General features: G+C 42.7%; 1 protein-coding gene across 12 annotated transcripts in view; it reads right to left on the bottom strand.

Annotated features, from left to right (window-relative positions):
* The window catches only part of LOC108588816 (uncharacterized), a 74,084-nt gene extending 60,484 nt beyond the window's left edge, over positions 1–13,600 (bottom strand). For all 12 annotated transcript variants that reach the window (XR_013528656.1, XR_013528657.1, XR_013528659.1 and 9 more), the window contains exons 1-2: positions 13,423–13,600; positions 10,882–10,994 (exon numbers count right to left, since the gene is read on the bottom strand). Coding sequence is in view for 9 of the 12 variants with exons in the window: in XM_078354309.1 (XP_078210435.1) it covers positions 10,882–10,971 (90 nt within the window). In the remaining 3 variants the exon portion in view is untranslated. The remainder of the gene's footprint in view (positions 1–10,881; positions 10,995–13,422) is intronic.
* Between the last annotated feature and the right edge of the window lie 747 nt (positions 13,601–14,347).

Here is a 14,347-nt window from a genome sequence, read left to right as displayed (position 1 = left end):
GCCGAGGCAGGTGGATTACTTGAGCCTAGGAGTTGCCTGCAGTTCCAGCTGCTCAGGATTCTGAGGTGGGAGACCTGAGCACAGGAAGTTGAGGCTGCAGTGAGCCGAGACCACACCACTGCACTCCAGCTTGGGCGACAGGAGTGAGACCTTGTCTCAAAAAGAGAAACAAAGAAGAAGAAAGAGAAGATGTCCTTGTTGGGTGTTTCAATCAGTGATCAAGCGAATTGTAATAATGAGGTGAGCCACGGTAAGCATGTGTATGGTCATTCCCTACACATACTTATCACTCACACACTTGTCAGCTGTGTGACCTTAGGCAAGTTACTTCCCCTTTCTGAGTTTTGGCCTCTTCAACTTTATAGTAGGAATAATATTGCTTCCCTCACACCGTTTTTGCTAAGAATTCATCGAGATCCTTTATGTGAAGCACTTAGCATGGTGCCTGGCACACAGCGGACAGGAGTTACAGTCAGAGATACAGGAGACAGCCTGTTCTGCAGGTTCAGTCTGGGAGTGCTGAGGGAGGTCAATAAGGCACCAGATCCCTTACAACACAGTTGTCCATTAGTTTCATCCTGCCCAGGGCCCCGGTCTTTAATACCTGAAGAGGTTCACTCACTAGGGACATTAGGACAAGTATGGGTTTGACAAGGGATGTGTGAGTCCATAAAGTAGAATGAAAACTGTGTAGAGTTGATTGGACTTAACCAAAAATTGAGTAGTGAATTAGCAACCAGGGATTTTTTCCCCTTCTCCTTTAGCAAAAAAGCTATTGAGCTCATCTTCAGGGCAACTCCTTGGTAGGAAGATGTAAGCTTGGGAAGCTCCTGCCAGGGAAAAACACCTTTTATTTGACTAGGGAAGTTGTTCCTCCTGTGGCATGCAAAGCTTTGAGGAAGAGCTGCATAATTTATAAAAGAATCCCAGGGATCCCCTAGGAGAGAAAGGATTGATTGCATTTCACCACTACCAACTATGACCAACATCAGCACCAACCAGCATCACCACCAATACTACCACCTCCACTACCACCATCTCACCACCAGCCATGATCAGCACCACCACCGCCACCTCCACTTCCAACACACAACCTCCCACCACTTCCACCACCACTACCATACCACATGCTACTCCTACCATCACCACTGCAACACCACTAATCACCACCACCATCTTCACTGCCCTCCACCACAATCAGACCACCTACCATCACCACCACCACCATCACCACCTCCACCACACAGCTCATCATTGCCAGAACCACCATCACATCAATCTTGCCACCAGTACTATCACCATCAGCCAGGTTAAGTGGCTCATGCCTGTAATCCCAACATTTGGGAGGCTGAGGCAGGAGGATCATTTGAGTCCAGGAGTTGCAGGCTACAGCAAGCTGTGATTGTGACACTCCACTGCAACCTGGGCAACAGAGGAAGACCCTGTCTCTAAAAATATATATACCTATATTAACACCATCATTACCACCACCACCCAGCACAACTGCCATTACCACCATCACTCTCAACAGCAACATCACCAGTGATATGGTTTGGCTGTGTCCCCACCCAAAATCTCATCTCAAATTGTAATAATCCCCATATGTCAAGAGTGGGGGCAGGTGGAGATAACTGAAAAATGAGGGCAGTTTCTCCCACACTGTTCTCCTCATGTGAGATGTGCCTCTGCATCTCCTTTGCCTTCCACCATGATTGTGAGGCCTGGGATCATAGTCCCAGCTAAGTGGAACTATGAGTCCATTAAAGCTCTTTTCTTTATAAATTAACCAGTTTCAGATATGTCTTTATTAGAAGGATGAGAACAGTCTAATACTGTAAATTGGTACTGGTAGAGTGGGGTACCCAAAAATGTGGAAGCAACTTTGGATATGGGTAACGGGCAGAGGCTGGAACAGTTTGGAAGACCCAGAAGAGGATAGGAAGATGTGGGAAAGTTTGGAACTTCTAGAGATTTGTTGAATGGCTTTAACCAAAATGCTAATAGTGAAATGGACAATGAAGTCCAGGTTGAGGTGGTCTCAGATGAAGAGGAGGAACTTGTTGGGAACTGGAGCAAAGGTGACTCTTGCTATGTTTTAGCAAAGAGACTGACAGGAGCATTTTTGTCCTGCCCTAGAGATTTGTGGAACTTTGAACTTGAGAGAGATGATTTAGGGCATCTGGTGGAAGAAATTTCTAAGCAGCAAAATGTTCAAGAGGTAACTCGGGTGCTGTTAAAAGCATTAGTTTTATGTACTCACAAAGATGTGGTTTGAAATTGGAAATTATGTTTAATAAGGGAATCAGAGCATAAAAGTTCAAAAAATTTGCAGCCTGACAATGTGATAGAAAAAGAAAAATCCTTTTTCTGATGAGAAATTAAAGCCAGTTGCAGAAATTTGTATAATTATAAGAACCCAAATGTTAATCACCAACACAATGGGGGAAATGTCTCCAGGGCACGTCAGAGACCTTCACAGCAGCCCCTCCCATCATAGGCCCAGAGGCCTAGAAGGAAAAAAGTGGTTTCATGGGCCAGATCCAGGCCCCTCCTGCTCTGTGCAGCCTAGGGACTTGGTGTCCTGCCTCCCAGATGCTTCAGCCATGGCTTGGGCCAAAACAAAAACTTTATTGGATCTTAATTTTGAGAATCAATCATTTCTGAGCATAAACACCTTCTTGCCCAGCCCCAGAGAAGCCAGGTTAAGAACTGGTCATGACGAGGATGACTATACATCCCTATTTGCCCAAGACAGAACTTGTTTACACTCATTGTACTGGCATAATAGTAATGATGCTGGAGAAGGGGTGTGCTGAAGTGTTCTATATCTTGATCTGGAGAATAGTTAGTTACATGAGTGTGTACATATTTAAAAAATCATTGTGCCAGCCTCTTAAAAAGTAAATGTTTTACTATTAAACTATACCTCAACTACAATATCAATATAGTAACAAAAGAATACTAATTATGTCAGGGTCAATGACTTGTGACAGCATCACTTTTTACTCTCAAAAGTATCTTGATTTAGGCTGGGTGGCTAACACCTGTAATCCCAGCACTTTGGGAGGCCGAGGCAGGCATATCATGAGGGCAGAATTTCAAGACCAGCTTGGCCAACATGGTGAAACCCTGTCTCTACTACATATACAAAAATTAGCCAGGCATGATGTCACATGTCTGTAATCGCAGCTACTCAGGAGGCTGAGTCAGGAGAATCACTTGAACCTGGGAGGCAGAGGTTGCAGGGAGCTGACACCATGCTACTGCACTCCAGTCTGGGCAACAGAGCAAGACTCTGTCTCAAGGGAAAAAAAAGTATCTTGATTTGAATGAAGAACTCTTTAGTCATCCTAATAAAATCTTTCCATGGTTTCTCCTTGGCCCACCTGAAGAAGGGTGGATTTCATTGCCCATTAACATTATATAGTCCTGTGGTCTTTCAGTAAGATTTTATACTTGCTGGAGAACCAAAGTAAATGTATTACAGCTGTTTGGAAACCAGGGAGGGTTTTAGATTACATCAGCTTGACTTGATGGGCTCTAAGTATATGTAGACTTGGGAAGGTGGAAATTATTAGAACAAGCACCTTCATGGAAATTACTATTAATTCAAAGTGTCTGAACTTCCCTTTACCCCATCTCCACCACTCCAATCTTCCCCTGCCAAACTTTCCTTTCATTAAAGAAATGAGTCATCCCGCTGGGAATCATATAGGAACTGTTGGGGAAAGTATGAGATTTGGAGTGGGTCAGGCTTGGTCTTGCAACTTAACTTTACCATTTGCTAGCTCTGCGTCTTTAGGTAAGTCAGCTAACTTCTCTGGGTCTCAGTTTCCTGATTTATAAAAGGCATAACATGACCTACTTCGCAGAGTTGGGGTCAGGATTAGATTTATTAAGTATAAGGTACCTGGCACATGGGCACCAAATATATGATAGCTAATACTTAAATCAGATCTAAGGATCAAAATGAAAGCAAGGTATGGCAGATTAGATTTTCCAAATATAGCCACAGCAATGTTTCAAGTCCTACTCATTCTTCCAGAACACTGCTACTCCCCATCAAGAGGCCGAGTCTATCTTCCCTTCCCTTAAACCTGGGGAGAACTTTGTGACTGCCTCAGTGAATAAAATGTGACAGAATCAATGCTCCGTGAATTCTAAGGACAGCTGAGAAAAGACAACATACCTCTATACTTGACTCTCTTTTTTCTCTAAAGATGTCCATCCTGGGAATCCAGCCACCATGCTTGCAAGGAAGCCCAACTAGCTCACATAGAAAGACACACACAGAGGCCCATGTAAAGGGGAAGTGAGACCCCCCGCAACCAATAGCCATCATTAACCATCAGACTTGTGAGTGAATAAGCTTTCAGACATCTCAACCCTCAGCTGCTGAGTCTTTCAATGAGGCCCCAGAAATTAGAAAAAAAAAAAAAAAAAATACAAACTGTCCCTACCAGTTTGAATTATTAGTCCACACATCTATGAGCATAATACATGGTTATTTAAACTAAGTTTGAAGGTAATTTGTTTTGCAGCCATAGGGACTGGAATTCAATGTAATCAGGGTTTTGTGGATGGGGCTGATGTTTCATACATCTGAAACAGGCAGGGTAAGTGTGAGCACAGCCCTTTGCTGTGGTCCATCCAAAGCTTAAAACAGTGTTTGAGTCAGGATGGGCTAGCTGGAGAGTTCATTATACAAATCTGTCCTGTTTCTTCTGATTGGAGCCTCATGTACATATTTATGCTCACAAAATGAATTGGCTCCATTTTTCAAACCCAGAATTGTCTCTTCCATCTAAATTCCTAAAGCTCTGTCTGTTCTTTGAAACTGACCACTTACTAGCCTGGAGGAAATGGAACCATAAAATGATACAACTAGTTTTTATAGCTAAAAGTGCCTGAAGTTATATAGGCAAATGGCTGCTATCTTCTTCAAACAGCAATTGTAAAAAGCTCTAGTCCTATTTCTTGATTTTCTGTGTCACAAAGATGGAAACTTTGTCCAGTGCTGAGAGTGCACCTGGAGGAAAGAGTTGAGGAAAACTAACAAGACCCAATCACAGCCAAGAGCTGTGAAGAAAATCAGGCCAGAAAGTTAAGGCAGCAGCAGGACCAGCTTTCTAGAGGCCCAAACCAGGAAAAACAGGTTCAATGGGCAGATCATGCAGATAGAGCCCAACCATGGCCGGAGTCTGTCACATAGTCATGGTAAGGAAGTTAGTGTGATGGAGTGAGGAGAGCATGAGCTTTGGGGCAAACAAACTGGATTTAAATCTGGTTTCTCAACATACCAGCTGTATGACCTTGGGGAAGTTACTTAGCCCCTCAATTTTTATCACTTGTAAAAATAGCATTACTAGTGGCAGAGGCAGCTAATCATCCACCTAAGAGATGTGTCCCTTTTGAATAGTGTTATTGTGGCTGAGAAGCAGCTGCCCAGCATCTCAGTTGGTCCATGAAATTAGATGGACCTATGTGGCCAATGGAATATAAGCAGAGGTCATGTGTGTCACTATCAGATTAAGATGGCTAAGTGTCCCATGTGCTTTACCCAGGCTATTATCCCTTTTCATGGTGACCTTACAGGCCACAAGTTGAAGATGGTGGCATCAGAGGACAGAATACGCCTGGATCCTTGTGTCCCCATTTGGTAGAGAGACATCCAACCAGGAACAAGCATATTAGACTTCGTATGAGTAAGAAATAACCTTTTACTATGTTAAGACACTGAAAATTGGGGCTGTTTGTTATATCAGCTAACCTACCCTGACTCTTATACTGCTTTAGAGAATTGTTACATGCATAATTGTAGATATAATTATAATGGATTGTTTATCATTTGTCTTCCCTATTTGACTGGATGCTCCTTAAGATCCTTTTGACCCAGTAGACCCCTATTGACACTATAAACCCTATTGCCCAGTCCTTACATGTATCTGGTACACATAAGGTAGTGAGTACATTTGAACTGGATTTCTGCAGCTTGACTAAAAGAAGAGAATTAGAGTCTAGACTCTTTAGCAGTAGGAGAAAGAAAACATTGATGTTTTAAAAGAACATTACATCAACACTTCATTATTGAAATTAAACAAACAACCAAAAAAAAAAAAAAAAGCCATGTAACAGTAAAGTCATACTTTGCCACATGGGATGAAAGAAATGAATTTTCCTATTAGAGAGTTTTGGAAACCAATTTACTATTATATTTTCTTTAGAGTTCCACAAAGCTTTTATAAGTTAATTAAATGGTTGGCTTAACCACGGGTTCAGTTTCCAGCAGATGAGGTGGTTTTATCTAGGGAGGGAAACAACTGTGTAAATGCAAACTTGGTAGCAAGAACTCTACTTGAAAATGATTCCTTATTGGGACTATCTGAGTTCTCTATTTGAATTATCAATATGAATAAACATACCTTACATTTACATAGCACTTTTCTTTTGATTGCTCCCAGTGTGTTCTCACAAGAATCCTAAGAGTTAGGGCACTTTTTTTTGCCATCATTTCACAGATGGAAAAGTCTATAAAATAGAAAGTTATGATCTGGCCTGTGTCTCATGGCTCATGTGAGAATCAGAAACCAGGTCTCCTGACTCTCAGCACAGGACTTTTTCTCCACCAGACCTCCCAGGTCGATATGTGTTCAGCATGGATAACAGCCCAGTAGGAACCAAATCAAACAGACAAACTATTTTCAAGCCCAGTCTGGGAAAAGCCTCCTGTTTGGATCACTTATGGGATAAAAAGTAACCTAAGACACAATCCTACAGCCTGACAACAGCCAAGCTAAAGAGAAAATAATCTAAATAGGTGAATCATTCAAAATAAAGAGATAAATCATAAAGTAGCAATGCCTTTTAATAACAGAAGAGATGGGGTAAGACAGTTTAAGACTCAATGACAAATAAGCATCACAGCCAAGAAATGTGATGGCCTTCAGAGTAGGGAAAGAATACCCAGGGCTAGGATGCCAGAAAAGGCTTCATGGAGGAATTGGGATTTCAGAAAAAGGCAAAATTACGTAAACAAGTTGCCATATCAGCTCAGCACTTCTCCCTTACCCTTCTGGAAATGTGTCCTCTTTTCTTTTGGAAAATGCCCCTTCCCATTCCAATCATTGGGGATTATTCTGGGTGAGGCTGCCAATGTTAGCATTGTCCACTTTAGCTACTAGAGTGGACACAGAATCCAATTCTAGACAATTAGAATTCTTAAAAACAAAACACACACCCAGCTTGGAACGAACAGACAGACACAAGTCCTGCTCACATGAGATGTGAGAAAAAGCTACTGGTGGCCATGAATCCTGCTTTAGGAGGAGTTAGGCTGAGAAAAGGCAGCTGGGATTAGAAACAGAACAAGACAGTGCTGGTGACATTGGAGAACTTGGTTCCAGTTGTCTCAGAAGCTCAGTGGACCTCTGCTTTCCCTAAGGTGACTGCACTGAGCCAATTATTTTCTTCTTTTCCCTAGTGGTGGTCAAGTAGGGCTCATGCCACTTGCAAACATAGTCTTGACTATGGGAATAGGTAAAGAGGAGAGGGGAAGCTGCTCTGGCAGAAGCTACTAAATGAATCAAAATGTCTCACTGTCAGCTGCTGAGGGAATTTAAACTAAGACGGGTGATCACATAATTTATGGACCAAACTAGGACACCTGTGAGAGAGAAAAGAGAGGGGACACTTAATAATTATGCCAGGACAACTGACACAAAGACAGGCTTTCCATACCTGAAGGTATGGCCTCCCTAATTATATACCTCTGATTTGAGAATATGGAGTGGGCCAGAAGAGATGTAAAATTAAATACCAATTCCTTATAATAACAGAGAGCATAGATGTCTTTGATTTAGTGAGCATTTTGCTTTATGTACTATTACCTCGAGGGCTCTGGAAAGGAATATGTCAGCTCAAGAGCAGACAAATATCTCAGGAGGAAAATAGACCATAAGAAGTAGGTCGGTGTCCAGCCCAGCTTGTGCATTTCTGAAATCCTGAGATTTGAGGCTTGGGGCTGCAAGCAATCCTGTCAACCGCAGTCAATAAGACAGTCATCCGAAAGCATCACTGGGCCCCCTTCCTGCTTCCTCTCACTTCCCATTAGTGATGTCAGTGCCTTCCTCTTTGTAGCTGCTCAAACAGACAAATCTCCTTTGACAGCACATTCATTCCCTCTCTGTTGGTCCTGGCAGCCCCAAGGATACCATCTGGAAACCTGGATCCTTCGCTATTCAAGGTCTTTCCACTTCAGATGCTTCCCCATCTATTGTTTTATCATCTCTCTTCTAAAAAGATTTTCCTCTTCACGAGAATCTTTCCAGAAAACCATTCCATTTCCTCACACAGTTGAAAAGGAGCTGGTGCTGCAGGGAAGAGCCCTCTAGATGTGATGGTACTGAAAAGAGGGGCAAGAGACTAATATTTTTTTCATTCCCTGTGCACATATTAATTCCATGCCTGGATTCAAGATGGGAGTTTCCATGTGATGATGGTAGTGTGGCCTCAGGTCTCTGCTGGGGAGTGGCCTTCTGCTCTCCAGCACCAGGTAGCAGGCTGGCCTGTGGTACTGGCTGTCTCCAGTGGTACCCAGGATGCTCCATTCCTGGGAGATGTGTCCTGTCACTCTGACTCCCTGCTCTTGACCATCTGGCTTGCAGCTACCCCACTGGAATTTAGAGTTGATACATAAATAGAAGGATCGACACACACTGTGCTAAGTTGTATCTTTGTATTAACTTACCTCACCCACACAGTTCTATGAAGTAGATCTTGTTATTCATCCTGTGTTCCAGGTGAGAAACAGAGACAGAGAGGCTGTATAGCCTGCTCAGATAGTCAAGTTTGCATTTCAGCAACTGACAACAGAAAAGCCCCTGGGATACTCCACAGACCTTTAGGTAAGCCTGGGCTGGCCAGCTGGGTTGGTTGCAGGAGGAACTGTCCTGATGGGTCTCAGTACCACAGAGCTCTTAGCTTTAATGGATTAAAACCTGTTCTGTAGCTCTATGCCTATCCTAGACCTTGACACCTAGAGGTATGATCTCCCAAAGATGGTCCCAGGAGAGTTTATCAGGACGCCATAGCATGCTCCCTAGTTTCCAACACCTGGCATATTGCTCTCCACTTTGCTTGGGTCTTAAAATCTCCTGTTAAAACCACCCCTGACTTGGCTCCTGCATCATGGGCCAAATTCGTTACCTCCTCAGGAAAAACCCTAAAGACTCTTTCACCCTCCCACTGCCCCTAGATCTTACATTCCTGCATCTTTCCCTGCCTGATGTTTGCTTGTCCTCCATCATGACAGACAGCAGACAGTGGACATGAGTGTCTCAGCTGGACCTGCAATCGGTGAGCAAGCCATTCTAGTAGGTGTCTCAGGAGTGTCATGTTTATATTCAGAGGGCTACTTGCTGAGCCAAGCCACCTGATGCTTCCCAAACATATTTCCTGCCTTGATGTCTTTGCTGATGCTGTTCCCGCCCCTGTGAATGGCCCATCTCTGAACGCCTAAACTCCAGCCATTTGCCCATGCACAGTACCATGCAGATACCACTTGATGCCTTCATAAGCCCCTCACTGAAAGTCTCCCAAACCTCCTCTGAACCTGTGGAGCCTTTTTGTCTGTATCCCTCTTCAGTAGCACATGCAGTGCTTTCTTCTGTGAGATATGTATTTATGTTCAGACTTCCTTTTCTAGTCTGTAAGCTCATCTAAGGCTCAATCACAGTGATTCAACTAAGCATTTTCAAATTTGCTTAGCAGAAAGCCTGGCATGTCGAGTGTTTCTGAATGAAATGCAGTTGGGGGAAAAAGCAATATCTGGTAAGAGAAACTTTGGAATTTTCAAATAACATATTTGCAGAGTAGATAATGTACTTCAGGCATCAAATAAAATGTATGTTTCAATTTCTTACTTCCTTGGACATGAGGTCCAGGGTACTGCTGTTTGATCAGAATTCAAACAGATAAACTTTCCACTTAAAAGAATACGTTCTATCATTTAATTAAATTATGCATGAGAGGGGACTTGAGGGGGTTGCTTCAGAGCCAATGCTCACTCAGTCTCCTTTTGCAGTTCTATTTTTCTTTCTAATTAAAAATCAGTAGAATTTTGAGAAACCAACTCCAAACGTTTCATACTTTCCCTGTAACTTTTCCCTTAAAAAGAGTAGTCTGATGCTGAACTAATTATATATTTTACACAAGATCTATAGTAGGCTCTTCATCCCTCATTCTTTAGAATCTACAGACCTTCTCAGCAGAGTCAGGGAGTCGTGGCTAATAATAATAACAGCAATAGTATCGATAATAATAATAACTACCAGCACTCTACAGAATGCATTCGTCAGGACACTCTGATCACAAACCACAGAAACTGATTCTGGCTAATTCAAGCAGAAAAGGAGACACTGGGAATTTTAATAGTTGCTATTTGTGCTTCAGCCGGATCCTTCTTACCTTTGGGGCACTCATCCACCAGCCGCTGCGAGCATTGGTTACAAACAGTGCACAACTGCCCCCTTCTTCAGAAAACTGCCCTCTGCCAACAAGAGTCCACTCATCTGGGGGCTCACCCTTCACCTCCCATTGGATTGATATGGGATATTTTAAGAGCCAACCACTTTGCCCGAAGGCAGAACTTACTCTGACGAACCCACAGCCTCTCAGGCGGAGGCCAGACTCCAGCTGAGATAACATCTTTACTTAGCTTTTTCTCTCATCCTATTCTGTTTCCCTCACTTTTTTATGATTTCTTTCAAGGGCATCAATAAATCATATGACAAGAATTTCCCTCAGGCTCTGTTTCTAGGGAACCCAAGCTAAGACCAAAAAAACATTGAGAAGCCCACAGAACGGAGAAAGGACAGGACTCACAGTGGTACTGGGACTCTCAGGAGAAGGAACTGAGCGCTGGCCTCTGGCCTCTTCAGTCTGCCCCCAACAGGATGAATCAACTCCAGTCATTCTCAAGGGTTATTTTCTCTCTGCTGAAAATATTCAAATTTCCATAAAAAGAGTCTAACTGACTTGTCCTGAGTCACATGCTCACTTAAGCACAGGGAGAGGACAGGGGACTTCTTTCAACCTTCCTATCAAATTATGCAGTTTCCTTGTGGTAGCATTTGGGTAACTTACCAAAAGAAAAACAAATATCATCTGGACAAATATCTCATTCAATCCTTAGGACAGCTCATGAGGTAGATGCTATTAGAGTTGTTATACAAATGAAGAAACTGAGGCACGATCAGGAAAGGCCAACGAGCTAGACCAGCACCCCCAAACTCCTTGTTTTGAAGATCTCCTACTTTATAGGGTTGACTCTCCAACATTCGTTCAACCTCCACTTCGTTGATAAACCTGTCATGGCAATTCCAATCCTGTTTAGTCTGTTTTGTGCTGCTGTAAGACAATACCATAGACTGTATAATTTATAATGAACAGAAATTTATTTCTCACAGCTCTGGAAGCTTGAAAGTCCAAGATCAAGCAGAAGGCACTGGCAAGGGCCTTCTTGCTGTCATAACATGGCAGAAAGCATCACATGGCAGAAAAGCAAAGAGAGAGAAAGAGAGAGAGAGTAACAAGGGTCTGAACTTGCCCTTCTATAACAAACCCACTCCTATAATAACTGCATGAATCCATTTACGCCACCCTCATGGCCTACTCAACTCTCATCAGGCCCCACCTCCCAACACTGTGACACTGGGAATTATGTTTCCAACATATGCTTTTTGAGGCGCACATTCAAACCACAGCACATGCCCCTCAGCAGTTATTGGTTCAGGAATGGGCATGTGTCCATGTCCTGGCAACAGAACATGAGGACAATTTTCCTGAGCCTTCTGGGAACTATCTTCTTCTTCCTATGGAGACACAAGATGAGACCATCCCCAGCTCTTCATCTAGACATTTCTAAATGTGCCTCAGACACCTTGCTCACCCCTGTGGTCAACACTAGCTCAAAGAGGTGAGCAGAATCAAGAAAGAAATGAAGCAGAGCCTAGGTATATCCTACCTGAAGGCGGCTGAACCTCTCCATCTGTTATATCACAAAATAAAATTCCCTATTTTTAAGATACATCTTGAGCTGAGGATTTCTGTTACTTTTAGCCAAAACCATCTTAACTGATGCACTCACTACTCGGGGTTGAGAAAGATGCCAAAGGAATAAGGGCGTTGTCAAAGGTAAGTCCCAGACAACTCATGATTTTGAGAACTGCTGTTTACTAGCTGTGCAACCTGGGCAAGTTATCTAACCTCTCTGAATCACACCTTCCTCGGAAATAAAATAGACATAATACAGTTGACCCTCTGTATCCATGGGTTTGACATCCATGGATTCAACAAACCACAAATGGAAAATATTAGGGGAAAAAAATCTGCAAAGTTCCAAAAGCAAATCTTGAGTTTGCTGCATGTTGAATACTATGTTGAATTCATGCAAATGAAGTGATGTGTAAGCATCGTTTTAGGTATTATAAGTAATCTAGAGATGATTTAAAGTACTCAGGAGGATGTGTGTGGGTTGTATGCAAATATTATGCTATTTTATATAAGGGACTTGTGTGTTCATAAATTTCGGTATCCATGGGGAGTTCTGGAACAAATTCCCCGTGGATATGGAGCGATGCCTGTGCTTGTGTCTACTCCATAGCGTGGTCATAAGAATTAAAACAGGATTAAACATTTAGAACAAACCACCCACTCCCTGACGCTAGTAAGTGCCCAATAATAGCTGGCTATTAGATACACTCTTGGAAGAAAAGTTAAAATAGAAAAGCTAATATCTATTGCTTTAATACTATTAGGGAATATTTAACTATTTTTTCTGCATTCTCCCCTCAAACATTACCTCTGATATTGATCTATATATGTACCTAATTCAGTCACGCATCTTCTCCTTTCAAAGAGCATACCTCTGTCAGTGCATCTACTTACAAGTTTGACCATATTTAAAATATGAAAAGGAAAAGATTCCTCATGTTCTCCTTGTTTTGTTTTAAATAGCCCCCAGCATAATTCCAAAAACATGCAGACACAATATATTCTTAGTTCAGTGGTTTTTAACCATGGGTCAAAAATCAAATTCAACTGCAGTGGTTCTTAAGCATGTTGAGGTCATGAACCCTTTTCTGAGAATCAAATAAAGGCTGTGGACCAATTCCCAGACAAATGCACTGCCAAGCAAAATGTCCATACCGTGAGATGCCTCCCCCTCCCAGGCACAAGACTCCCTGAATTAAAGTTTTTAAAATAAACCAAAACAAAATGATGACTAAGCACCACCATGTACTAGAGGCTTTCCTAAATACATCTGGTATCTAATCTTTGCATTTAATTATTTATTTACCATATGCATCCATTCATACATTCATTTAATCTTTACAAAAATATCAAGATGAAGGGACTACTCGCCTTTTGTGTTGGTTCAGAGATGTAAGGTATTCTTCATGAGGTCACACTGTCAGCTAAGTGGCTTCACTATCCTAACTCATAAGTCCTCCTTGTTCCCTCACAATCTCCCACCAACCAGAGTCACAGGCAGGAACAACCATTTTCCCGTCAGTTATGCTGATAAGGAAACAGAGGCACTGTGATGAGAAGGCCTCACAAGAAGTAAAAATGTTAAAATGACGTCAGCGCAGCTCATGCAGCCTACAGAGGCCTCCATTCACAGGCTCCTTTCTTCTTTCATTTTCTCACAAGTGTGAGCTTTGCAGTGTGCCAGGCCCTATGCCAGGAACTTGCATCATGCAGCATTACAGGAAGAACCCACAGAGAATAGATCTGAATTTCAGCTTCATCATCTAGCTGCTGTGTGACCTCCAGGAAGAATATTAATTCCCTGAGCCTCAATTTCCTAATATGTAAAATAAAGTCACTTTCATCTTCCATGCAGGCTTGTCCCACAGATCAGCTGTCAAGAGAGCAGCCTGCCTAAGACTAGCACAGGATGGGGGCTGAACACAAGTCAGTTGCTGACAGACTTGATACCTCTGAGGTCCAGCAGAGACCATTAGAGGGAAAAAAAGTGAAGTCCTACCCAGGGGAGGGACCCAGTAAAAAGGGCAGAGAAGGAGCCTGATTTAAGACAGAGAACATTAACTTCCTCTTCTCTTCAGACCATTCAGCTGACACTCCTCTTAGTTCTCATGCTGAAAAGGGGAACATATTTTCCAGGCATTTGGGAGGGGAGTTTTTCCATTAATCTTCCCTTTGCACGTTGTTTCACCAAGATCCAAAGTGACACAAAACTAACCCCAGAAGTTCACACCCAGGAGGATGGAAAAACACACCCCTGACAGAGCTAAGCAAGGCAGTCTCCAGGCAAGGGGATTGT

The sequence above is a fragment of the Callithrix jacchus genome, chromosome 17 (genome assembly GCF_049354715.1).
Source record: "Callithrix jacchus isolate 240 chromosome 17, calJac240_pri, whole genome shotgun sequence".
NCBI classification, from domain to species: domain Eukaryota; kingdom Metazoa; phylum Chordata; class Mammalia; order Primates; family Cebidae; genus Callithrix; species Callithrix jacchus.
The sequence above is the reverse complement of the archived record's forward strand: the minus strand, read 5'-3'. Positions and strand labels throughout refer to the sequence as shown.